The 27,881-nt window shown below is 45.5% G+C and overlaps 1 protein-coding gene across 2 annotated transcripts in view; it reads left to right on the forward strand.

The window, feature by feature from the left end:
- The window catches only part of SLC24A2 (solute carrier family 24 (sodium/potassium/calcium exchanger), member 2), a 311,194-nt gene that overhangs the window by 265,514 nt on the left and 17,799 nt on the right, over positions 1 to 27,881 (forward strand). For both annotated transcript variants that reach the window (XM_006881276.1, XM_006881277.1), the window contains 2 exons: positions 3,128 to 3,246; positions 27,709 to 27,840. In XM_006881276.1, coding sequence (XP_006881338.1) covers positions 3,128 to 3,246; positions 27,709 to 27,840 — 251 coding nt within the window. The remainder of the gene's footprint in view (positions 1 to 3,127; positions 3,247 to 27,708; positions 27,841 to 27,881) is intronic.

Below are 27,881 nucleotides of genomic sequence, written 5' to 3' on the forward strand. Positions count from 1 at the left end.
AAGCCTCAGAATCCTTACTTCCAAGGAGCAGCCTCACTCCACTCTCTCCAGGACAAATCCATTCGTTTTCCTAGCAGTCCATGGTATATTCAATAGTCTTCTCCACCACCACAGCTCAAAGGCACCAAATTTTGTTTTTACAATGATTGCAACGTTGCTCTTTTTCAAGTTATCCCCACCGCCCCTTAGTGGACTATGTGATTATCTAATCCAGAATAGCCAATGCGGGTCCATTTCAGCTCACTGATGCCTGAAATAACAATCTTGAAATGTCCTGTTTCCTTTTTGACAGCTTCTAGTTTTTCATACTTTGTTCATTCCATGTTATAATTACTCATGGACGTTTTCAGCTCCCATTTTTAGTTGTGCTACATCAGCAAATGAAGGTCCTAAAAGTTTTATTCCACCACCATTATTGAGATGGTCTCTACTTTGAAGAGAGAGGTCCCTGACTAAAGACTTTCCCAGTGTAATAACATATCTGATCTCCTGACTGCTGGTACCAAGTGTATTGACTGGTGGATCCAAATAAGATGAAACCATCGATACTTTCAATCTTTTCTTAACCTCTCATGATATTTCCTGTCAGTCCGGTAGCAAGGATTTTTGTTTTCTTGATGTTAAGATGCAATTCAGCTTGACAGCTGCAGTGTGTAACCTTCTGCAGCAGATGCTTCAAGTCCTCCTCACTTTCAGCAAGCAAGATTGTATCATCACATAATGAAGGTTATTGATGAGTCTTCCTCCAATCCTAATGCCACATTCTTCTTCATAGAAGGTATACCGGAGTGCTCCTTGGAGGCAAACATCATAAAGCTTCATCTCACATACTTCAGGCATGTTGCTGGGAAAGGCTCTTCTTTGGAGAGGGACATCATGCTTAGAAATATGCAGGGACAGCAAAGGAGAAGAAGACCTTCAACCAGATGAACTGATACAGTAACTGCAGCATTGGCCTTGAGTGTGTCAGTGATTGTGAGGACGGCACAGGATAGAGTTCAGATCTGTTGTTCGTAAGGTCACTATTTGAGTCCTACTCAACACAACAGCACCCAAGAACTACTACTTCAAGGAGGCACCTCTTCCCTGCTCCTATTTCGAATGCCTTCCCAACTTAAAGACTCTTTTTCAAGAAAAATATCAGACAAGATTCCATCATTTTTCCTAAAGCTTTCATTGACAAGTTTTTCCAGAAGTAGATTTCCAAGGCCTTCTCCTCCGCCTGTAGTCTGGAAGGACTGAAGCCTGCCCTTCCATGGATTGGCCCTACCAAGATTTGAAATACTACAGTTGGCATCATAATCACAGCAACATAAGTCAGAATACAACAATCCACTGGATGGGTGGTGGGCTTGAAAAAATAGAATTTTAAGAATTCTAAAATCCGAAGATTTTTCCCCCCATACTTTTTTTGGTGACTCAGGCTAGATACTATGCCTCGTAGGTTATTGTTTCTTTTCATCTGCTCATACCTGTTTGGGAGCCTCTTACCTCTGCCTTTTTACCCAGGCTGAGGTGAGCTTGATCCTCTCTGCCTGGATCCGAAGAGTACATCATTCCTACCAGTCACCCCCAGAGACCACATGACTGAGTCAGGCATACTACGATCAACTGGTATAAGTCACACCCTTTGAGTGAGAAGTCCAGCTCCCTATGATCTAGACCACCAGAAGTAATTGATAGAAATATTTAATCTTTCTGAAGTTTCAAGAAACCAAGACTGTGATGCTGTGTGAGCAGTTTAACCCCACCCTCGCCCCCAGCAACCCTGATACCAAAATACAAAGCCTCAGAAAACCAACACTTGACCCGTTACAGCCTGAGGGTCTCAGGGTCTCTCCATCTCCCTCCCACTGATGTGGAGGCTGACCTTGGCGGTGCCTGAACTCTCACTGCCCAGAATCTTGTCATGCAGAGAGGCACTGAGGAGGACAGAAAGAGTCTATGTTTCCTGCTTCCTTGCTCTATACCAGATACTGGACAGACTTTACACACATTTTCCTATTTTAACCCTTCCAGAAGTAGCACTTAGAGTGGTTTTGTTGTTGTTGGTTGTAATAGTAATTGTTGCTATTGTTGGATTGATATTGTCATCATCACCCCCATTTTGCAGATGAGGAGACTGAGGCTCAGGGAGGTCAGGTTTCTCACTAAGGGCCACACAGCAGAAGTGGCAGAGTCAGACTAGGAACCAAGGGCTGCCTGATTTCACTGTCTCAGAGCCCAGAATCTCCTATTTTCGTCCAGATCTCAGGAGGAAGCTTGAATCTATACCTGTGGACACCTGGCTTCTCTCTGGCCAAGCATTTCCCCTCAGTTGGAAACCATACAGGCTTTCCCTGCACTGTGTCTTCTGCTTCTCCCTGACTTGCTGCTGTAGGCCACCCAGGTGTGGAATGCGCTAACTGGCCCTCTCTAGGGACTTTGGGAAGGAGGGGCTGGGTTCCCCAGCTGCCTTCCCCATGTCCATCTAGCTTGGGACTCATTTATCCACTCACAGTCTGAGAGAATTAGAGCTGCAGTCGATAGACTTCAGAATCAATCCATCAAACCTACCTCAGTTCACAGATAAGATTCCTGAAACCCAGAGGAAGGCGGGGACTCACCTGAGGTGGCAGCTAATAGTGGCAGACCAAGTCTGGGACCCAGGTGGGCTGGGGTCCTTTCCGGAATGTAGTACCAAGAAAAGACCTTTTTTTCTGTAAGACAAAGGCTTATGCTATGATCCTGGCACAAAATAGTATTTACATTCCGTATGGTTTTGACTTTTAAATTTCTGTATTCACATTCTTGAATAGTAGCTAACCGGTGTGTTGGTAGATTTCACCTAGAAAATAGGCTCCCCTGGGAGCTGTTAGGGCACCCAAACCCCCAAGCTGGTGTGGGAAGTCAGAGAACTGTCAGAAAAGGGGAAAGGCCGAGAACGCAGAGGGCAGACTGAGGGATGGTGGACATTCCTTTAGTGTTTGGTCTGACCCCATCCCTCGGTCCCATCGTCCCTCAGAGACATGCAGCTCCAGCTCTCTTGGCCCGACCTTTTACAGTTCCGTTTTTCAGCAAGGCTCTCCTCTTCCCTGATTGATTTCATTTGCTTTCTCTGTGTGTTTGTGTTTCAATTCTGTCACAGACAAAATCGAGCTCCCAAATAGCACCAGCACAGAAATGGAGATGACGCCCCCTAGTGATGCCTCCGAGCCCGTCCAGAATGGAAACCTCTCCCACACCATCGAAGCTGCCGAAGCCCAGGTATTGCCCTCTCCCTCTGGTCTTTGGGGTTGCCCCAGCCAAGCAGCACAGAACCCTGCATTCATTCACATAGGAAGCCCTGGACTAGGCCCGGGCTCAGTCATCCTCAGAGCTTTCCTGTGCCTGCCCCGGGCCCCTCGTGCATAACGCTCTGGGTTTACCGAGTTGGTGAGCACCTTCTCTCAGCCACTGCCTCTCAGAGTGAAGTTGGAGGACTTCATGCAGCAGAATCTCCCAGGAATGAAAACCCAGATTCCTGGGCCACCTCCTAACCCTGACAAAACAGACTCTCTGGAAGGCCGGACCCAGGAATTCTTAATTCCCAGTTGACTGTTAAAGTGAAAACATGGTAGCCGCAGCATCATTCTTTCTCCATGCCTTTAAGATTAGGGGGAAATAGCAGAGAAATCACCTCCGTTACACCCTGATGAGCAGACCCATTGACCTTCCTGTTGCCTCTGCTCTGACCCAACTCACTGTTCAAATGTGTAACCAGTTGTGTAGCTCATTGATCTAATAGTGATTACTGCAGCTATTTGTCTCTTTGTAACTGTGTTAGTGTTGCTTGTGGAGGCCTAGCCTCATGGTTACTCAGAATGCAATGAAATGAAACACTGCCTGGTCCCACCCCATTCCCAAGATCTGGTGTGGATTGGACTGTTTGCATCCATGGATTTTTATTGCCAAATTTTAAGGCACAGCTCTCCAGACCTTTCTTCTGAGTGGGTCCAAAGGCTCCTCTGAAATTGGTCCAGCCTCTAGTACCATACAAGCCTCTATGATAGTTGAACATGACCTTGGCTAATGATCGCACACAGATCTCCCACCTGCAGGGCAAGAACGTGGTCACAGAACAGTTGGCCTGTAAAGGTACTACTGGTGCAGCCCGTTGCCAATTTTACCCTTAACCCAAAGGCCTCCTCTCTCTGGCTGTTCGAATCTACCAGTAGCTCTGAGGAAGAAAGATGAACGGTCACTTCTCATGCAGGTGACCTCAGAAACCCAGCGGAGGGTCCGCCGTGAGTCCGCTCCAGCTCAGTGGCAACGGGTTTTGAGAACAGGTGTACAAATGCTCTGCTAGGCACTTTATACATAATACTGTTCTTACGGTTAAAGCCCCGTGTTGTTGAAGAAGCCGAAACGCAGAAAGCTGAAGTAATTACTTGAATCACCTAGCTCAGAGGCAGGAGGGTGGAGAGCTCATGTCTAAATCCAATGACTTCTGCTCCATTTCTGCTCCAGAACACTGCCCCTAGACCACAGCTGCTGGGGAAAGTAGGCAGGCTCCCCAGGGGTGCTTTTTAGATTTCTAGATCCCAGCCTGATTTACCACCTGGTCTAGTGAATCAGAATTGTGAAGGCATGAAGCCCAAACCTGTGTTTCTAACCAGGAATCCTAGGTCAGTGCTTCTCAAACTGAAATCTGCTCATAGATTTCCTGGTGGTCTTTCTAAAATTCAGACTCTGATTGATTATGTCTGGGCTGGGGCTCTCTGATTCTGTAGGCTTGGGCTGGGGCTCCTCTGATTTGGTAGGTTTGGGTTGGGCTGCGTCTCTAACTGGCTCCCAGGTGATACTGAGACTGCTGGTGTGAGGACCGCACTCTGAGTAGCACTTGTGCTAAAAGCTCAAGGCCACCTTCTCAAGTCAGGATGTTCCCAGTGAGCCGCAAAGTTCCACACTGTCACTAGTCAAATAGACCACAGGCTGCAAGTCAGCACCCCCTCTTCCTTTCTGTGCAGTAGAGAGAGTCTGCATGTTTCTGAAAAGTTATTATTACTACCCTCCCTCCCTGGAGGAGCAAGAAAAGTTTCTTTGTTTCAAGTTAATGATGAGACTGCTGGGCCTCCTCCCCTATCTCCTCTCCCTTCGAGGGGGCTCCTTTGCCCCCTGCCCTGGGGTCGCTGCACCAGCTCAGAGTGAGCTGGCTAAGTGCCTTCGGTCCACCTGGGTAAACAGCAGGCTCCGAGGACACCTGGCTGCCCTTGGGGATGCACTATCAGAAGTGTAGAGGGCAGCCCAGATTCCATGCCTCTCCATCTGGCTAGCAGAAGGACATATGTGCCCCACCACAGGGCAGGCCCTTGTTGCAGGGGAGTTGGGCCCCTCTCTAAGCAGAATACACCCCGGGCTTTGACACAGAGAAGCAGGACAGATGTGTGCACCAGCCAGACAGCGTGACAGAACAAAGGACCACCCGACACGGTGAGCACAAGACGGCCTGGTGGTGTGCCCGCAGGCCACCAGAGGCAGATTATCTGGCCTCACTGTATGTTAGATCACTTTTTGTTGTTGTTGCTGTTGTTGTTAGCTGCCATCAAGTTGAGTATGACTCACAGCAAACCTATGAACAATCCTGAGTGAACCCTGTACCACATCGTCTCTGACACCCTTGAGCCCATTGTTGCAGCCACTGTTTTTCCATCTCGTCGAGGGTCTTCTCTTTCACAACCCCCTGCCTTTTCTTGCATGATCTCCTTTTCCAACAAATAGCTTTTCTCAGCAACATGCCCAAAGTATGTGAGATGAAGCCTTTGTCATCTTGACATCCAAAGAGCATTCTGGATGCACTTTCTCTAAGACAGATAATAATAACGCTTTCTTTATTAGGATTATTAGGGCCTGAAAGATAATGTACAGAAGACACTTAGCACAGAGTTCTGTGCTGGAAATCCACATAATATGTGCCCCTACTGACATACTTTGGACATGTTGTAAGGAGGGACAAGTCCTTGGAGAGGGACATCATGCTTGGGAGGGTGGAGGGATGGCACAAGAGGGGAAGACCCTCTATGAGGTGGATTGATTCAGTGACTCAGGTAATCGGGATGGGTGTGTCAGAGGCAGTGCGATTGGCACAGGATAGAGCAGGGTTTAGGGCTGTTGCACATAGGGTCGCTATGAGTCGCAAACAACTCGACGGCACATAACAACAACAACAACAACTAGCCGTTGAAATACCATTCAGTATAGCACTTTCAGAAAGGAACTCACTGTAGGTGAAATAGAATTTGGTTTTAATTTTTCTCAAATATAGTTAGAAGCATTCAGAGTATAAATCAAGAAAGGTTTGTGCTGGAAACCTAACTATGACTCAGAGATTGGTACAGAGTGCTCTGGAAATCTGCCAGAGGGGATATTTCATCCTAGTCAAGGAAGTACAAACCATTCGTAGAAGAGGTGACATTGGAACTGGGCATTGACGGATGAGTAGGAGTGTGTTGCTCAAAGAAAAAGATGGTGAAGGTGACAGTGCGTGTAAAACCTTTAAAGGGAGATGCATGATGAATGAGGATGTCAGCAGGACTGAGACCAAAGTAGGTGAAGTGAGGAGCGAGCCACCACAAAAGGTAGATTAAGCTGACCTTTTCCCAACAGTTCATGTATTCACCTCAAATGTGTCAAGTGGCATGGTGGGCTCTGGGGCACCGCAGTGAATGGAACCCGTTCTAGCAGGGCAGGTGGTGGTGGTATGTGCCATGGAGTAGGAACCAGCCCAAACTGACCCTCCAGTGGGTTTCCAGCAGCAGAAAATTGGCCTGGAGGGGCTTGCCCATCCTTGTCCCACAGAGCAGCTGGTAGGTTTGAACCATGTGCCTTTGAAATTGCAACACAGCTTCTTACCACTACCAGAGCCACCAGAGCTTCCCAGCTACTTCAGGTCAGAGCAACTGTAAATACAAAACAAGATGTAATTACAGATGATGGCGAGAGCCGTGGAGAAAGTCAAGCAGGGTGGGGTGCTACAAACAACTCACACTCTCCACTGTGAACGGAGAAGTTAGAGAGTCTAGTTCTCCCAGAGGTACCTCAGAAAGAAGGCCTGGTGACCTACTTCTGAAAAATCAGCCACAGCTGCTCATCCTGGTCACATGTGTGAGAGGGACTGGTTTGGTGTTATAGGAAGACGGCTCTCTTGAGAATGGCTAAGAACAGACCCAGTGGAAAAAGACAAGATGCATTGCATGGTTCAAAATCAGAAAAGGAGTGTGTCAGGGATGTGTCCTCTCTCCATATCTTTTCAATCTGTATGCAGAACAGATCATTCAAGAGACTGGGCTTTATGAGGAGGTGTGTGGTATAGGAGTTGGAAGAAGACTCAGCAATACCCTGCATTATGCAGATGGCACAACCTCGCTGGCTGACACTGAGGAGGACCTGAAGCGTGTGCTGCAGAAGGTCAGGGACTGTGGATTGAAGCTCAGTGTCAAGAAGACAAAGCTTCTCACCACTGGGCCATTTGGCAGCACTGTGGTAGGTGGAGAAGAGATTGAAGTCATTAAAAATTACAGCTTGCTCGGTTCCACCATCAACACTCTTGGCACAAGCAGTCAGAAAATCAAAAGATGAACTGCATTAGAAAAATCTGCCATCAGGGACCTCTCCAAAGTGCTAAAAAGCAATGATGTCAGTCTGGAGATTAAGGGACACCTGATTCAAGCAATGGTCTTTGCAGTTATTTACTATGCATGAGAGAACTGGACAGTGACTAAGGATGACAGAAGAAGAATTGACGCCTTTGAGTTGTGGTGCTGGAGAAGAGTATTGAACATACCAGGGACTTCCAAGAGAACAAACAAGTCTGTCCTGGAGAGAGAGAGAAACCAAGCTGATCCTTGAAGGCAAGGATTTTGAAGCTCTGTCTCACAGCCTTCAGGCATGTGGCCAGGAGGGACCTATCCTTGAAGAGAAGCATCTCATGCTTAGAAAGATGGAAGGACAGCGTAGAAGAGGAAGATGCTGGGTGAGACGGATTAACACAGTAACTGAGACGACAGAGCAAGTGTGTCAAATACTGTGGGACTGGCTCGGGGTGGACTAGGGTTCAGAGCTATTGGACATAGGGTTACTATGAGTCGCAAACCAAAGTTAAGAGATGTTGTCTCAGGAAGCAGCAGGCTTTGATCCGCGGGCAGGGTCTGGCCCGCAGCCTTTGTTTATGTGGCTCGTGAGCTCAGAACCATTTTCACATTTTCTAAAGACGTTTTCAAAAAGCAGCAGTAGCATATGTGATATGGACCATGTGGTTCACAAAGGCAGAAATATTTACAGTCTAGTCCTATACAGCAGAAATTTGCCCACCCCTGGCTTGGACCATCTGCAGTCTTCGGGGGCGAGGGAGGGGACGAGACTGAGGAAGCTCTTCTTGTTCTAATATGGAATGAAGTTCAAGCTGTTAAATGAAAAAGGCAGCTTGCCAAATTGTTCCCACTATATGATATATGTGTGAGAGCAAAATGACATATAAATATTCACTAGAGACGATAAGGACCCTCAGAACACAAGACATGATCTGCGTTATAGGGAACCGCGTTGGGAGGTAGGCTTTTCCATATACACGTAGCTTCAGAATCTGGAGCTAGTTAGTTGCCCTGGAAGGAGACATCGTGCTTGGAACACTGGAGAGCCGGTGGAGGAGAGGAAGATCCTCAACAAAACCAGTTGGTTGCCGTGATTGGGGTTTAAGCACGACAGAGAATGGGAGGGTGAAGCGAGAGCAGGCAGATCCAGTCTGTTGATTGGAGGGCTGCTGTCAGGAAGTGGACTCAACGGTACCTTAACAACAACAACTCAACAACACCAACAACAACAAGAAGAATGGTTGAAATTGAAAGAGACAGTATGGTTTCATTCTTAGGATCCCCACTTCTGGGGAGCTGCTGAGTTCAAATCTCAGTTCTACCATTTACTATGTGACTTTGGACTCTGTTCTCCATTCTCCTCTGTGAAACAAGAATAATAACAGCACCAGTCTCATAACGTGGATGGATCAAGGTCTTTGGGACTCTTTCTTGGCACGTAGTAAGCACTGTGCAAAACCAAATGCCACCAAACTGGCATCAACTCATGGTGGCCCCTGTGTCAGAGGAGAACTGTACTCGATAGTATTTTCAGGGGAGAATTTTTTTTTAATGTAGTAAATGACCAGGCCTTGCTTCCTAGGCACCTCTGGGGAAACTCAAACACCCACTTTCTCACTTAACATCTTATTATATTAACTGTTAACACCGCACAAAGAATAGGCAGTGCATCGTTGTTGGGTGCAGGTAGGATGGAAGTCGCTGGTAGACCTGTGCAGAGCAGCATGAAACACTACTCCGCTCTGTGCCAACCGCACAGCCACTGCTTGTGTGTGTGTTGTCAAGTTTCTTTTTTCAATTGAGATTTTAATGAAAGTTCTTAAAGAACTTGGGTTTCCAGTCGTTCCTTGTTGCACATTTTCCTCCCTGCACCATGTGAGGCTGGTGTAGCATAGGGCAGGGCTCAGCTCTCTTGTTCGCAGAGTGGCTGTGAGTCGGAGTTGACTTGATGGCACCCAACAACAACAGTAAGTGAACAAGTAAAGGAAGCTTTAGTTGATTTTGCCATCTCTGGATGAATGAATTAGAATCTAAAGCCAGAACATGGAAGCAGAATGCTTAGGCCGCCCACAGCACCGCTGCACAGGGGTGAGTCTGTGGGGTCTCCTGATGGTGATTTCCTCCCAAGGTGCGCCCTGACGGAGCTGTGTGAAGACAGAGGGGTGCATCGCTTTTATAAACAGCAGTGCTGGGCCGCCTGCAACACGCACGTAATGCTAATGTGCTCCTGAGAGTCAGCCTTCCTCATACAATTAACCAGCTGTTTTTAAACCCGTTTGTGAGGGATCTGATTTTACATCGGCACTTCGTTTCAGTACAGATTTATGTTGGCGATGGAACAGTCTCTCTGATAGAGGAAGCCCCTTTGCAGGAGATGCCTTCCATTGCCTGTCTATTCTGGGGAGCCAGGAAATCGTTTCACTGTGTCATGGCTTTCTGTAAATGCGTCCTCCCAGCGACGGCTGATGCTGTGCTATTGGTTCTACCACAGAAAACAGATAGGAGCTGCCACTGTGTATATACCAGCCTTCCTGAATTGTCAGTGTTGAGAAGTTTGCCAGGTTTGAAGACATTGCCGAGGAATTCCCTCTCACCCAGAACCAGTATTTGATCACCTTTTCATTTTGCTCATGGAGACAGCAGCCAAGTTCATGCTCTTGACTTGTGAGCGTCTCGAAACTGCCTCTCTGCACCATGATCCTCACACTGTAAAGCACAGCAAGGAAGCCACTTAAATACACACACGTGGGAGAGAAGAGGTTCTTTCCTACAAAGCCCTTGGATTCTGAAGTGGCAGTCTGGTTCACTGGTAGATTTCTCACCTTCCATGTGAAAGACCCAGGTTCAATTCCCAGCTAGGGCAGCGTTCCAGTTTGCTGTGGATGGGGTTGCTATGAGTCATAGTTGACTCAGCACCCAACAACAACAATGTAACAATATGTGGGCATCTGTACTGCTTCCAGGATCAGACAAAGTAGGAATAAAGGCCTAGTGGCCTGCTTCCCAAAACCCACCAATGTTAACCCTGTAGGTAACAGTGACCCCAGCCACAGCTCATCACAAAGGTGGTGTAAGAACGGGGTGTTTCATTCTTGATATGCACAGCCTCACCGGATTTAGGGGCTGACTCTGTAGCAGTTAGCAACCTTTTCATTTCTGTGAGATGACTTTTTATCTGGTATAACTGTTACATCATTTTTTCCTCTAAGATTTCTCTCCGTCCTGGGGGAAATCAAATCAGATGTATTCTTGTACTAGTTTAAGAGTTATCCAGATATACAGACAGTTCCCAAAGTGTAGAAGCTTAAGCAGGTTTATATAAGAAATCCACATTCCTAGGGGAAAGATTTTTTAAAAATTAGATAGATAGATAGATAGATAGATAGATAGATAGATAGATAGATAGATAGATAGATAGATGTATGTATGCATGTATGTATATATGTATATAGGTGCATGTTTACTGCTTGCTGTGTGCCTTTGATTCCAATGCATTGTGAATCTGACCCCATGCAACATGTTAGAACCACTGCACAGGGTTTCCTAAACTACAGTCTTTAAAGAAGCAGATTGCCAGACCCCTTGGGCAGGTTTAAACTAGAAACCTTTTGGTTAGCAGCCAAGTGCTTAATCTTTGTGCCAGCAGGGTATGTAAATGTTGATATACGTGTTCATGGCATATTGCGATGGGAAAGCCTGCTGTGAGGGACCTCTCCAGGGTACTTGAGAGCAATGATGTCACTCTCGAGACTAAGGTGCGTCTGATCTAGGCCATGGTCTTTGCTGTCACTTGTTATGCATCAGAAAGTTGGACAATGAATAAGGAGGATAGAAGGAGAATTGATGCCTTTGAGCTGTGGTGCTGGAGAAGAGTATTGAGGGTACCATGGACTGCTAGGAAAACAAACAGATTCATTCGGGAGAGGGTTAAACCGGGTGGCTCCTTGGAGACAAGGATTCTGAGGCTTCGTCTGACATACTTTGGACATGTTGTAAGGAGGGACCGGTCCTTGGAGAGGGACATCATGCTTGGGAGGGTGGAGGGACAGCACAGGAGGGGAAGGCCCTCTATGAGGTGGATTGATTCAGTGACTGGGGTAATCTGGGATGGGTGTGTCAGAGGCAGTGAGATTGGCACAGGATAGAGCAGGGTTTAGGGCTGTTGTACATAGGGTCGCTATGAGTCGCAGGTGACTCGACGGCACATAACAAAGACAACAACATGTGTGTGTACTGTGTGTCTGCAACAGACTGTGTGTGTAAGTAAAATGCAGGCTCCCAGCAGTTTTTTCCTTCTTTTCTCTCTTGACCAGTATCACCTCTCTCTCCCTTTGGCAATCCTCTCCTGACTTCTTTGAGCATTTAGTCTTCAAACACAGCAGAATTTTTAGGATCTGTTTTCATCAAGTTTCGTACTGTTGTTGTGCACCTTCGAATTGGAACTGTCCAGAACTGACCCTCCAGCAGGTTTTAAGAGGCATAAGTCACACACGAGAAAATTGTCCACCTCTCTCTGGAGGAGCAGCCGGTGGATTCGAAGCACGTACCTTTGTGCTGGCAGCATAGTTCCTTAGCCGTGAGTCACCAGAACTCCCTCAAGCTTCATGCTACTGATCAGAATGTTCTCTGCATTTTTAGCAGGTTTGAGTATTGTGTGACTGAGGATGAGGAAGGGAGCAGCAGAAGTGACTGTGATTTTAACTTCCTTGGAGCTCGTGTAAAAAAGAAGAGAAGGTTTAAATATATCACTCTACTCTTAAATTTGGATCTGTGAGGATGAGAAGACTTCCTTATCAAGGCCAGCAGTTTGTTAGGGAGTGCTGTTGTTTAAAGGGCACAGCTATGAATTTAGAACTCTCTAGAGAGATTTCATCATGAACGGTGGTCAAGAATGCTAGCTCCGATAAGGATTTCCAGAACAATCCAAGCAGTTAGTACCTGCAGTCTATGTGATGATGCCTTTGCCCCTAATATTTCTCACAGTTGGTAATCCCTTAAATTCTTAGCAGTGTAAGGTTTAAGGCAGAGTTTGGGAGCCCCTCCTGATATTCAGAGAACAAGGATCTTTTCCAAAATGACTCAAGTATAAAAATCAGGCCCACCATCCAGAAAGTTTAGAGGTAGCCCAGAGCTATATTGCCTCCTACTCCTGGAATTAGTCAATCTCGGGGAACATCTCAAAAACAACTCCACTCACGGCCACCAAGTCAGAACCGAACCCTCCCTGGCCTTCACTGAGCTTCCGGGTCTCCACCTTCCACGGGAGGAGAGTGTCCATCTTTCTCCTGGATTTGGATCACCCAAAATTCAGTCTTTAGGTTAACAGACAACTCCCTACAGACTATGCCACCAGAGTGCCCCCGATGGAACATCCGTGAAGCACAATAAGAGGAACCTGAAGCCCAAGAAATGAAGGAAGCTGCAGATCTCTGTCCAACCACTGCCAACAAACAAGAGAATACTGGAGCAGAGAGGCTGATATTAAAAGATAAAGCAATAGTGGAAGATTCTCCAGCAGTCTAGATTTTCAGTGACACTGAGATTGTACAGCAGAGCAGAGACTGTGGAGATGGCACAGAACATGACAGAATGTCCTTGTCTTGTGCATAAGGTCGCTTTAACTTAGAGCCCACCCAGTGCTCTTAAAAACAACAACAAGGAGCCATGTTGGAACAGGGATCACCTCAGGAAAGGAGCTGCACTCTCAAAGAGCCCCACTCAGTTAGAAACCCAGCCAGAACGAGGGTGCCTTATGGAGAAGAGATTGAGGTTGTCAACAGTTTTCTAGCTTGTTCGGCTCCACAATCAACACTCTTAACACCAGCAGTCAGGAAATCAAAAGACTAATTGCATTGGGAAAACCTGCTGTCAAGGACCTCTCCAGAGTGCTGATGAGCAATGATGTTAGTCCAGAGACTAAGGTGTGCCTCATCCAGGCGATGGTCTTTTCAACTACTTGCTACATGTCAGAGAGCTGTACAGTGACTAAGGATGACAGAAGAAGAATCAATGCCTTCAAATTGTGGTGCTGAAGAAGAGTCTTGAACATACCATGGACTGCGAAGAAAACAAGTCAGTCTGTCTTAGAGAGGGTGAAACCAAGTTTCTCCTTGGAGGGTAGGATTTTGGGCATGTGGCCTAGAGAGATTGATCCTTAGAGAAGGATATCATGCTTGGAAGGGTGGAGGGACAGTGCAGAAGAGGAAGACCCTGGATGAGATGAATTGATACAGTAACTGGGACAATGGGGTTGGTGTGTCAGAATTAGTGAGACTGGCTCAGGACAGGGCAGGCTTCAGAGAGCTGCTATAAATAGGGTCACTATGGGTCACAGGCAACTGGACGGCACACACATAACGACACAAAAATAACCTGCTGGGCCTTGGCACTTGGTTTCTGGAAGAAAGGACTTTCTTTTCTTTTTTTCCCTTTCAATGTGTGCATATATTTTAAAAGAAAAATTGAAGTCAATCTAATGACATGGCATACTTAGCAACCTAAAGTAGCTTCACATGCACTCTGATCTTTTAAACACTTTTGAAAAGATAGAACAGACTCATGAGTTTCTGACTACCCTTGATTGTTGACCAGGAGTGGCATCGTCACTGAAGACGGAGGTTAATAACTCCATTTGTCATTGTGCCTTCTGAAGGAGTTTGAAGAATGGCTATTAATTGTTCACATAAAATAAATTCAAGGCTGACTATTAATAAAAAGGAACAAAACTCCATTACCACACTGGGAAAAATTACTAACATTAATATTACTGTTCCCATGAATAATTTTACTGCAATTGATAATGAAACAAAAGAGAATGATTTTTCAATTATTTTTTTTTATGATTCCCCGGTAGCTTTTATGTTGACAAATCTATTACGATTGGTATCAGCGGCTGATTTACGAAGCCCAGGAAAACGACACAAAAACCAATTTACACTAGCAATGCAGAAAGACATCCATCTTCTCTGTAGGTTACACCTCCGGATTATTTGGGCAGAATGCAAAGCAAAGGGAAGAAATTGCATTTCACCAAACTGCCCAGATGCCATTTTACATTATAATAAAATGGTTTCTTGGCTCCATGAGAAACCTAGGCCAAGACAGCTTCATCACTCACACCAAAATGTCTTGATCCCTTCGTTTCAATTCACAATCTTGTAAAAGTAGAAGATTAAGTTGTTTTCGGGTTGCCATTGCTGAATGAAACTCTCATTTTGTGGTTTAATTTATTAAATCTTGATGCTCGATTCCACCCCCATCTATATGTATAGGGTACCAGACTACAAAGAGAGTGATTTCTTTCCTGCCAATGAGCAGAAAGAGATTTATCACTTTTAAAAAAAAAAAAGGTAAATCTGTTTGCTGCTTAAATGTTAGCTCTGTTGGTTCAGGATGTCCACACAGGCAGACAGCTCAGATGGTGGTGTTTTCCAGAATGAGATATTTTTTTGGTTTACAGGAAGCTATAAGTGATGGAGACCGAAAAGAGAAAAAGAGAGTGAAGAGATTGAAAAGTGCCGATAAAAAAAATACACATGCAAAGAAAGACATGTAGGAAAGGAGAGAAAAATATTAGATTTTTCTAAGACTCAATTTTAAAATTGGTGAAAAGACAATTTAAAAATAAATAATAGTAAGTGCATACATTGATTTGTTTCCAAGCCAAACACAAATCTATTCACAAATGAGATCCTTAAATAGATCCATGTCCATATGGTCAGTAAGAACTCAAATCTTCGAGTAACTGAGCTTTCCAAAGATAGCCTTTGGTTTTTCCATCCTGGAGTCTGGCAATGTTTCTTCTCCGAGAATCCCCCAATTTCATTCCCATTTCAAAGCAAAAAGACAAAATAAACCTTACTCTTAGTATTAAGAATTCTTAGCAGCCTTACTCAAGAACCCTGAATTGAATTCAAGAGTGATCCACCATGTCTTATGTGGCAAGATTACAATTCTAGTTTCAGGACCAAAAAAAAATTCACTTTCCCATGTGTCACTTAGAGATTTTGGGGTCAGGCCATTGGGTCTATGAAACTGAGATGATCAGTAGCCAGCAGTGAATATTCTTTGGGGTCAGCCTCTCAACTTTCTACTTTTCTGGATAATGTTCTGTTTCAGCTGTCAGCTGATGTAATGAAGTCTATTAGTATTGGACTCCACTAATCGGCCAGTCAGTGTAGGAGAGATGAAGACGAGAACCAGAGCCAGTCTCTGAGCTCACACACGGTAACAAGATGTCTCTGGGAGCATAGTTTGAACAGGTCCTTTGTCCTTAAGCACTGGAGAGATTGAAGCTCACACAAAAAAGCACATTCTAAGGAATGCCCAGCCGAGGCACCTCATACTTGCCAAGAATTTGTTGATTTCACAGTCTTCCACTGTATTAAAATGTGACTGTGTGCTTTTTGGTAATTCTAACTTAGACAGATTCCAACCCTACTATTGTTTTTAGCTCTGCACAAAACACAGAATCAAGGTGTCACAATATTGTGAGTCTCAGCGTCTGCCTGGAAGCTCTGTTTCTGATAGAAAATCCACTAAAAGCTTACCTACTGCAAGAAAATAGCACTTCCTCTGTTAGGGCTGTGGGATTTTTGCTTTAACTTGTTTACAAAGATGTTTGATTTATTTATATTGCCAAAGAGAAAAAGAAAATTAGATCCCTGATATGACAATCAATGAAGGCTCAATAAATGTTGGATGGGTGGACAGGTGGAGGAACAAAATTATTACGATTTCCATTTTCACACTGAAAAATAGAATGATAAAATTTGACTGCTGGGAGAATAATTATAATTTGCCAAATCGAATCTCTGCTTTCCTCTTTGAAGAAATCATTTTCCTAAGCATTCATTAAAATTAATAGCCACCAACACTTGTTGTTTACTATGTACCAAGCAAAGAATGCTGGTAGGGTAGTACAATAAATGTTAGGCTGCTAACTGAAAGGTATGGTTCAAATCCACCAGTGCTTCATGGGCAATCTCCTCCCTTAACATTTAACAGCTTCAAGAACCCAGTGAAAGGTTGCTGGGAGTCAGCACCCCTGCAGTGGCCCCGGTTTGAGTAGGATGTGTCAAGCATTGTTCTAAGTGCTTTTCATGGGTTATCTCAGTTCGTTTCATAGTAACAAAAATGTTAAAGAACATTGTGGACCATAATTCATAACCAAGACTGTTTCTATATAACATGACCATACGAGAAGTGAATCTTCTTCACCTTTTGAATTTTCTTTCTCTTCACGATTTCCTCATTAGGTGAGGCCCTTTCAAGATCTGTTCTCTCCCTGGGAACCTCCCACACATGTATTGTACAGGCACATACAGCATTTCACCAGTTCCCAAGGAAACTTCACTGGGAAAGTAAAACATGCCATCTTTGTCAAAGAGTATTTTTAATGTTTCAATAATGAAGGATGAGGGAAAGAGGTAGGAGGAGGAACAGCTAGTTCCATGTTGGTATATTCTTATGGCGCTGGCTTGGCCTTATAGCACTGAATGCTGAGTCTGAAAATAGCTGGTGGTTTAAGCTGTTAATGTTCTCAGCCACTAACTAAAACTTGTGTGTGAATCTGCCCAGGGGAACCTGGGGGGAAAAAGACCCGGTCTTCCAAAAATTCAGCTATGGAAAGCCCTAGAGGACACAGTTCTATTCTGACACCTCTGGGGTTGCCATAAGTGAGAGCTGATTCACACAGCAACTGTTTTGTTTTCATTTCCGTTCCTGACAAAGTTAGCATCGGAAAAGTTTATTCTTGTAACAGGCTCCATCCATCTTCTGAGATTGCTCCCTGGATATCCACTTTGAAAGTAGCTGACGCAGGATTAACCATAGTTATGGGGACCAAGGGTGACATCAAGCCATGAAATGCACATAAAATCTCAAGTCCTCATTTTGACCACTGCTGTCCTTGGTTGCCATCCCTACTAGATCAAACCGCAGCTATGTTTCTGCATTTTCTTGCTTGACCCAAGATGTTGAAGAACAAGTCTTTTTTGTAACATGCACTTATGTCATTAGACATTCACTGGGATCTTATCAGCACCCACATTTCCTTTTTCAATTGACACCTCAAGACGACAGAAGAAGAGAGAGGCCATCAGAAAGCTCCTTCTCCACATCCATAAATTTGCCCTTCACTTCTCCTTCAGAGTTTCTCTGAATATCCCAGGGATCTGATCATAGGGAATGAACATAGTACTCTCAGCCCTTCCTGACCAGCTTTTTATTTTATTTTATTATTTTGTGTGTGTGTACCGTCAAATCAGATCTCACTAGTACAGGAGGAGATTGTGCCTCCTTCTCCAGCAGAGCATCTGGTGGATTCGAACTGCTCGCCTCTGGGATTGCAGTGCAGCTTCTTGCCACTAGGCCACCAGAGCTCGCTGCCTGACCAGCTTTTTAAGAGAGGGGGGGAGGGGGAATGGAAGTTACCCAAACCACTAGAAATTAGTCTAAGCGAAAGAAAATCAAACAAAATTATGTCACTTAAAAGTGTAGTTTTGCTTTAATAAGTGAAGCTCATCATCAGACAAAGTTGGGAAGCCAGCCAGGTGTAGATGGACACAAAGCCCATCCAGAGTGATTTTTAAGGAGTGAGTAGGAAGCACTATGGAACAGTAGGGCAGAGCCTTGATCTGGGTGTCAGAGCGTCATTTAGGCCCAGCCAACCATTGTGATATTTTTTCAGCAGGCCACACACCTCAGAATCTGCACCCATCAGATCCAGGGCATGGTCTCAGTAAGCCAGGGCCCTGCCAGTCCTGACATTCGGTGCCGCCTCCTCTCCCTGCCTGGAGCTTCTATTCTTAATGACTGCAGAGTTCTGTGATGGCAGCTAGGTTTGTGATCTATTATTGTCCATATGATGAATTGAATGTCAAGTTCCTGGACAGAAAGGTGGTCCCCTATTAAAACATTCCTGGGGACAAAGAAGCTCTGGCTGACAGCGACATGGTTTTTAAGGACTCCTGGGGCCTAAAAGGCAGTGAGGTGCATCGAAACAGATGCCCTCCAGATTGCATCCGGGAGATGTTCTTCAGCGATTCTGGCATTTTCATTGATTTGCCCATGGTCGTACAGCCAGTCAGCCACAGAGTTGAGGCTAAGGGCAGAAGGGACGGGCAGGGGCATCAGGGAGGGGCTGGTTCTAGCAGGCACTGTGCAGCCTCGACTCGTCTCAGAGTTCGCAGCCACAGTTTACAGAGAATTTCTCCCACATAGCCTAGATAGTTCACACTTCTTACTATGGACCCTTCTAAAACCTTGCCTAGTGGCTAAAAAGTTGTGCTGCCAACCCAAAGGCATGTGGTTCAAATCCACCAGCTGCTGCATCTGACAAAGATGAGTCACCTCCTTCTGTGCCATTTACAGCCTCTGAAAACCTGCGGACGTGTCGGTGATAAGTCTGTTCTGATTCACCAGCAGTGAGTTTTGTGGAGATGTTTTTGATATTCTGGTGCACACTCCCAACCTCATGTCTAAGATTCAGTGGGTATTTTTGTGGATCTGGGTTCCCATCCAAACCCCCTCGGCTCCTTTGACTACTTTCTGGCATGCCCTACATTCTGTGAGCTTTGCCTTACCTAGTTATGCATTAGGACGTTTATGTGGCTAAATATAAACTGTGAGGTTCTTCCTCTCACTGTAAATTCTTGGAATAGCAATCATTGATACGTTAAAGACCATCCTTTTTAAGAAGAAGTACATTATGCACCTTTGCCCAGTTTGTCTGCAATTTTACAGTGAACAGTCTGTCTTCTGATTCAGCATCATATCATACTAGAGAGCCACGTTGAAGGGGCCCCAACAAGGGGCGGGGCAGGTACTCTTGTGTCCTGAAGTGAAGGGTCCTTTGGTTGCGGACAGAGAACTGAGAGCTTCATTTCCAGGCAAAGTCCAACTCCAACAGAGCTGGCATCTGGGCACATTCAGGCAAATCTGAGCTTGCCCTTATGAACGGGAGATGAGATGTTATTACTGATTGACACAACTGAACTTGAACATGGCCTATTTTCAGATTGCCTCCCAGTTGTCATTTTAATTCTCTGATAGAAGAGATGATATTAATATGGATTCACCTTCGTCCTGAAATCCCGCACAGTGTCCTTCACAGAGAAGAGTTAGAAATCGGGTTGCTTCCAAAGAATTAAGTTTTCTGACTGCAGAGGCACCTCTGAGCTGGTAAAACCTGTGTACACTTCCTTGAGGGGCCTGATGCCCACTTACGCCAGGGATAAGTGGAAACAGTGGAGGATTGACACAGTGCGAACCTAGATACAGACTTCCAGGCTGCTGTACCATAGCGGACAAGCTGCCATGACTCTTCCCCCTTCACTGGATAAATCAAAATAAGTTGATTGCTCCAAAGACTTCGAGGGAGATGCGGACTGACCCCAGCAGCTGGCCTCTCCCATCTGGAGGCTTTCTGATGCCAGATCTCGAGATTTCAGTCTCATAGTCAGGGAGGTGTTGAGCTGCTAACTCAAAGGTGGGACCTCTCTGGTGGGTCATGGTCACCCGCTGCTTATGGGAGAAAAAGGAGCCGTCTCCACCCTTGGAGGCTCAGCTGCGAGTCTCTTCCAACTTGACAGCAAAGAATCTCAGAATGTAGTGGTACCATTGTTATCTAGATTAAAATCATAAATGTCTCCCTCTTTCCTCTGAAACTGACAAAACTCACTTTCATTGCTACAAGTAGGAACCAACCCATAGCTAACCGTCCAACAAATTGTTGGGAGCTATAAATCTCAGAGGAGGAGATTGCCCGTCTTTCTCCCTTGGACTCTGTGGTGGGTTCAAACCATACGAGAGGCACTTTGGGGTTAACAGTGCAAATCCCCCTGGATGACACTACTAGAACTCCCTGTGATCTAATGAAAATACACCAACAAGACCACTGAAGAATTTTCATATCTTACTCTGCCCCACCTTGTTTCACAAGGATTTGAAGCTGCTTATTAAAAAATAAATGCCATGAAATTGGATAAAATGTGTCTGAGAAAATATGAAAAGAGGTAAGAAAAACAAGGAAATGCTAAGACTGGAGTGAGGTTTTCACAGAGAAGGATGTGCCACACATCTCAGAGTTGTGGTACTGCATGAGGGTGTGACAGATTTGACTCTGAACTCCCCAGCAAGCAAAGCCCCCCAAAAAAGTATCAGTTACCTGATCCATGGTATCCTGAATTTTTTTAAACTTTCCCAGAGGAAGCATGACTTTTCCTGGTGCTGAGAGTTGAGTGATATTTCTCCTGTAAGTCCTTTTAAACGGAACACTGGACCCGTTAGGGTAAGATTCCAGTGTTAGCAATCAAAACCACAAAATAGCAACTACAATCCCAGAGGCTCACGGTTCGAATCCACCAGATGCTCTGCCGGGGAAGGAGGGACAATCTCCTCCTGTACCAGTCAAATCTGATTTGACGGTACACTCACACAAAAATAATAAAATAAAAATTTAAAAAAAACAACAACCCAAAATAACAGTAGCTTGAAAAGATAGAATTTTATGCTGCTTTCAGATCACGATAAGCCATCCAGGGCTTGAATTATTCTCAATGAGCTTTGGGAACTCACATCTTCTAGATAGTTCTTCTGTCTCACTGTTCAAGATGGTTGTTTTCACTCCAGCCAGAAAGCCCATATTCCAGCCAGCAAAACAGAAGAATGAATGAGGAAGTATGCACCACCCTTGCCTTTAAATATACACCCAAGATGTTACAGAAGATGACACTCAATTATATCTCATTGGCCAGAACTAGTCACATGCTCATACATAGTTGCAAAGAAAGCTGAACTATAGAAATATAGTCTATATAGAATAGCCTATACTAGCCCCTATTAAAAGTAGATTTTCTGTTGCTAAAGCAAAAAGCAGACTATATAATGGAGAACAGTCTATAGTCTCTTGTCACATATCCTCATAACATCTGTCTAATTTCATAAATAAGATCTTATCTATAGTTTACAATCAGGAAAGGTGTACATCAGGGTTGTATCCTTTCTCCATCCCCATGCAGTCTGTATTTTTGCATTGGGCAAGAAACCGTCAGGGATTTCTCCAAAATACTAAAGAGCAATGGTGTCAGTTTGAAGACTAAGGTGCACCTGATTCAGGCCATCGTCTTTTCTTTTTTTTTTTAAACTTTAAAATTTTTATTCAACAATGTACACTTATTCTCTTAATTTGATCTACAAATTTCTCAAGTTTTTTTCTGATAAAATAAGTAAATCTGAGTATGGTTGTAGAGTAGGCCATCGTCTTTTCAATCACTTGCTATGCATCTGAAAGTTGAATAAGGAATAGGGATAACAGAATTGATGCCTTTGAGTTGTGATGTTAGAGAAGAACACTGAATATCCCATGGAATCCAAAAGAACAAACAGATCTTGGGAAAATTACAGCCAGAGTGTTCCTTGTTGACAAAGATAGTGAAGTTTTATCTCTCATAGTTTGGACATGTTATTAGGAGAGGCTATTCCTTGGAAAGGGGGCAGGTCAGTAAAATAAAGATCTCCAGTAATATGTATTGACACAATGACTGCAGCAATGGGCTCAAGTGTGTCAGAGATGATAAGGATGGCACAGGATAGAACAGGGTTCAGATCTGTTATTGATAGGGTCACTGTGCGTCATATTTGACTCAAAGGCACCTAACAATAACAACAACATTCAGTCAGTGTGCTGACCACATCATTCAAGAATCAGCACTTTATGAATAATGTGGCTTCAAGATTCAAGAAAAGACTCATCAACAATCTGCATTCTGCAGATGACAGACACAACCTTGCTGAAGAAAGTAAAAAGAATTTAAAGTACTTGCTAACTGAAGATCAAAGACTGTAGCCTTCAATATGGATTATATCTCAACATCAGGAAGACAAAAAAACCTCACCACTGGACCAACAAGCAACATCACAATGGATGGAGAAAGATAGAACTTGTCAGCAATTTCCTTTTAATTGGGTCCACAATGAACATCCATGGTCATAGCAGTCAAGAAATTAAAAGATTTAGAAAAATTAAAAGATGTGCTGCATTAAGAAATTCTGAGTCAGGGACCTCTCCAAAGTTCTAAAAAGTAGTGATGTCAGTTTAAAAATGAAAGTATACCTGATCCAAGCCATAGGATTTTCAGTTGCTTCCTGTGCCTCTGACAGTTGGACAATGAATAAGGCTTATAGAAGAAGAATCAATGCCTTTGGATTGTAGTGTTGGAGAGGACTGCTGAATATCCCACGGACTGCTGAAAGAACAAACAAATTTATCTCGGAAGAAATTCAAGCAGGGTGCTCCGTAGAGGCAAGGATGGCGAAACTGCATCTCATATACTTTGGGCATGATGTTAGAAGGGTCCAGTTCTTGGATAAAGACATCATGCTGGGAATGGTGACAGGTCAGAGAAAGAGGGGAAGACCTATACAAAGTGGGTTTATACAGTGACTGTAAGCAGGCTCACACCTGGCAGAGATCGTGTCACTGGCTCAGGATGGGCCAGGTTCAATTACTATTCTTAGAGTTGATATGAGTCATTGTCAACTTGATGGCACATAACAACAAGAAGGTCTCTGGCTCTGTGTGTTGTGCCACCCCTTTTAAGTTCAATACTCCCTTAAATCAAGAGTCCTGCACTAAAATAAGATCTAATAAAATATTCTGCACAATACTCAGTGAATACTTGTAGATTGTGGTTCCCAAGGAAACACAGCTTGAACAGAAACTGGAACCCAGGGTTCTAATTCTCTACCATCTGCTCATCCTTGAAGTGGTCCTGGCACCTTCAAGGTCTAACAACCAGCACAGCCAGCCGTGTGGGAGCATAGAATCCTGTGTTTTCATCTCGGACTTTCTATTCTACGGGGGTGGGGGGAGGGGCTGTTAACTGATGTCACGTTGGCACCCAACTCGTGGTGACCCTGAGCACAAAGGAATGAAACCCTCGCCAGCTCTGAGGTGTCCCCATCATCAGGTGAATGGTGAACCATTGTGATCACAAGATTTAAGATTACCAGGCCTTTCTCCCTAGTCTCTCTTAGTCTAGAAGATCTACTGAAACTACTCAACATCATAGCAGCATGCTCACCTCCACTGAAGGCTGCTGGTGGCTGCACGTGAGGTGTGCTGACTAAAAAATGGAACCCGAGTCCCACAGAAGGCAAAAAGTCTGTGGTCGCATCAATGGTGCCATATCAGATAGTGCTGTTGTTATCTGTGTCCTGTTGAATAGGAACCAACTCATAGCTGACCCTCTAGCAGGTTTTCAGAGGCTGTAAATCACGTGGGAGGAGATTGCACATCTTTCTTTCAGGGAACAGCTGGTGAATTCAAACCTGTACCTCTGGGTTGACAACCCCACCCCTTGCTATGAAGCCTCCACTTACTGCCTAACTCCAAAGCAGTAATTGCCAGCTCTAGTTTTACACAATTGGATGCTTCAGAGGGACCTCAAACCTCCCAAAAAATACCAAACCCATTGCTGTCAAGTTGGCTCTGAGTCGTGGGACGATCCTCCAAGTCTCCCCCTAAGCCTTTACCGGAGGAGTGTCTGTCTTTCTGCCCAAGAGTAGAGGTGTGGAGTCAAACCCAGCATGTTAAACATCACATCACCAAGGCTCCTTAAAGAGCTCTTGTTGTTGTGTGCCATCAGGTCAGAACCGATCCATAGCTGACCCTCCAACAGGTTTTCAGAGGCAGTAATCACATGGGAGGAGACTATACAGCAGAATATTTTAAACCCCTTTTTCCAGAGTCATTTGCATTCTTTATGACACATTTTGCATTGTTTCCTTTTCTATGAACACCCTATAGAAGTTTTACACAGAAAGGGTGAGTTGTGTCAAGGTCAAAGCCAGGATGTCACAATTCGAGGGAAAGTTGGAGAATCAGAGCCTGAACTTCAGCAGCCTCTTCCCCGGGGCTGAGACTAATGAATGTGCCAGTGCACAGACTGGGCAGAGGCAAAACGGGGCCTAGACTTGGCTTGGCATTTTTTTTCTTTCCCTGCTTCACTAACCAGCTTGCGAGCTGTCATCCATTGATCCAGGGTGAGATTTCACTTGGCAGAGACACAAAGAGAATTTCCCCTGAAATATCCTGACAGGCTGGCTCCTAGAACACCTCTTGAATCCACCCCAGGATTCTGGGCTCCTGTTCCAAGACTTGCAGCAGGTCTTGACCTCCAAGAGGCCATGAATTCCCCCAAGAGTGTGCAGTTGGCACTAACTGAGCCCCAGCCTAGTCTCCTCCTCCTGCCCCAGCAACAGCCATCTCGCATGCAGCTCTTGGAAACCATACAATATAGCTAATTGTTTGCATTGGACAGTAGTGTGTTTAGAGCTTATGCATCTAAACAGACAATTATTTTCTGCTATTTGCTCGTCGCACTGCCTGCCTGGTGACTTTGGCAGATGGGGAGAGGAGCTAATCCGTAGGTTATAAGCAGAAGGGTTATTGATGAAATGTCACCATCTGTTGGTGTCATTAAAATTATATGAGTCATAAAGAGTTGCTTTTGTTTTTTTGCTCAGAAAAAGAGAAAAAAGGTTCATTTCGAGCTGAGGGAGGTGACAGTGCTGGGTTGTGAATGGCAGTGGGACCACGGAGAGGGGCCGGTCCCTGGAGAAGGGGTGGGGAGCCTTCATGAGCTCATCAGATCAGCTGGATGAGTCCTTGGGGAAGTGGATCTATTGCTGGGGTAGCACTGCCTGCCTCCAGTGAGACAGGGTGCTTCTCAGAGATGACACGCCCGCCTCTTCTCTGCCACTGCCTATATACATTAGGTTAACATGTTGCCACATCTGATGGCAAATGTGTTTCTAAGCACAGTCGTCAATTTAAAAAGGGTGCAGCAACGTGTTTATATAAACGCACGGCTCCTTAATCCTCCCTGATCACACAGCTCTCAGATTCCTGACATCACCAGCGGATTTCTTGGGAGGCCAGCCAGGCCATCAGGGTATAACGTGTGCTTGCTCTCTCTCTCTCTCTCTCTCTCTCTCTCTCTCTCTCTCTCTCTCTCCCTCTCTTCCTCTCTCTCTCTCTTCCTCTCTCTGTCTCTCTCTCTCTCTCCGCTTCATCTCCTGAGAGGAGGTGGCTCCCAAGAGACCGGTCCCTCCCCAGCAGGCCTAAGCTGCTGTCAGGGTTGGGTCACTCCTGACCGGACCAAGGCAAGAAAGCTGTGTGTGGACCCACACAGAGTACATAGCAGAGGGGTGAGGAGTGGGATGGTTCTATTTAACGAGGCTCAGGCAACTGAAATAATTACCCCTTGGCCCCTCCGTCGGTGCCACTAATGGTTTGTTCTGGACTTCTGGCCTAACGTTTGGTGGTTCAAGCCCATTTGGTGGTACTGTGGAGGGGAGTACCTAGTCCACAACCCTGCAGTGATGTCATGGGGCAGGGGGTACGAGGGGGAAGGGGAAGGTCAAACATCCTCTTGGGTTAAAAGGGTTGTTATGTTCTGTCAAGTAGGAACGGACTCACAGCTGACCCTCCAGCAGGTTTTCAGAGGCAATAAATCACACAGACAGAGATTGCTCATCTTTCTCCCACCTGCCTTTGGGCTGGCAGCACAACTAAGAAGCCAGAGTTCCTGAGGCTCAAGGGAAGCTGATAAAACCCTGTGAGGTGGTTCCACTGTATAACAAGGGGCTGGCATTAGCTGGAATCAGCTCAAGGGTGACAGATAATAACCAGCACCACTGAACCCTGATTCCCTCATGTTTGCTGGTGAGAGATTCTGTTACCGACTCCCTTGTACACGCACCCAAAGGGGATAAACTTGTATCACCAACTTGTTCCAGCCTGGCTTCAGCTTCCCTTGTCATTCTTTCTCATTTGAACTCCTAGAGAGAGTTCAAGTGCAGGTGGTTGGCTGTTCCTGCTGTGTACGGTGAGTGAGAACTGCCCCGTGGAGTTCCTGGCCTGCAATCTTTCAACAGAGCGGATCACCAGGCCTTTTCCCTGAGAGGCTACTGGTGGGTCTGAACAGCCAGCGTTTTGTTCAACAGCCCACTGTGCCGCCGCCAGGGCTCCCTCCATGACCTCTGCGGATCCCTGGTGTCCCCTCTGTCACCTCCTGGAAAGATGTGAGGAGCAGGTGGGAGCCTACGCGGCTGCTGGAAATAGTTTGGGATGCTGGAAGCCAGGGCCGCAGGGGGCAGGCGCGGGTTTATATTGGCTCCAAAGGACGCATCCCCAAAGTTCCCGTTGGTATTTTTAGATCTGAGGCTCAGCCTGCTGCCATGCTTTCATTTTCAAACAAGCAGGGGAGGGGGTGACCGATGCCGTCTGCAGGGCTGTTTTGGAGAGCCCGTCTGACAGCCGAATGGTCATCCTGCTGGGCCCAGAGCCGCCTCCAGTCTCTGCGCCTCGGGGAGTTCTGAAGCTGCTCGCTCTGGCTTGCACGTCAACCCGCCACTTGCTGCCGAGTCAGGAGCCCACCTGCTCAGGGTCTCGCTCTACTTTCGCCCTGTGTCTCTCAGAGAATCAGGGCATATGTTTGCAGAAGCTGATCTCTGCAAGCAAAATGGTTTCCATTGGATGAGGTGATTAAGCAGGTTTAAAACTCCCCATAATTCACCAGCATGAAAACTCTTCCAGGGCTGGGAGGACGGAGTTGAGCTTTCTGTGAATTAAAGTGTGGGCGCTTTGATTTATTCACTTAAAGTCAAGGCTCTTTTTCATCTGCCTGAATTGTGGAATCCTTGTAGCTTTGTCATTGTGTCAAAAGGACAAGAGAAGAGGTGGTGGTTACTGGGTCTTTTGCTCTGCAGATAAAGTTCCCATGAAATGTTTCTGATTTGTGACTTGGTGAAACTTTGAGGAAAGGGTTAAGTTTAACAGTGTTCACAAAAGGGAAGAGGACATTCGTAAATCTTCGCACCTGGGCAGTGTATCATTTCATTCTGGGACTCAGACTGTGGCAGATGGAATTGTTTCACAGACCTAAAAGATTCATGTGGGAGGTGTGTGAGAGACTCTGGAAGCTTCTAATGAAGCCCACAGCTTCCCCCTTTGCCCTCATAGACGTGCTGGTTCCCGCACACGTGACCCTCTTTCCTCTTGTGTGTTTATCTGTTTCTCTGACAGACCGCCGAGGCCGCGGAGGAGGAGGAGGACCAGCCCCTGAGCCTGGCCTGGCCTTCCAACCGCCGCAAGCAAGTCACCTTCCTGATCGTTCTCCCCATCGTGTTCCCTCTGTGGATTACCTTACCTGACGTGCGCAAACCTGTGAGTAGAACATTGTTTGAGTAGGCTCACAATAAAAAGCG

Source organism: Elephantulus edwardii, unplaced genomic scaffold (assembly GCF_000299155.1).
Source record: "Elephantulus edwardii isolate Elephantulus edwardi_28Jun2011 unplaced genomic scaffold, EleEdw1.0 scaffold00014, whole genome shotgun sequence".
In the NCBI taxonomy this organism is placed as follows: domain Eukaryota; kingdom Metazoa; phylum Chordata; class Mammalia; order Macroscelidea; family Macroscelididae; genus Elephantulus; species Elephantulus edwardii.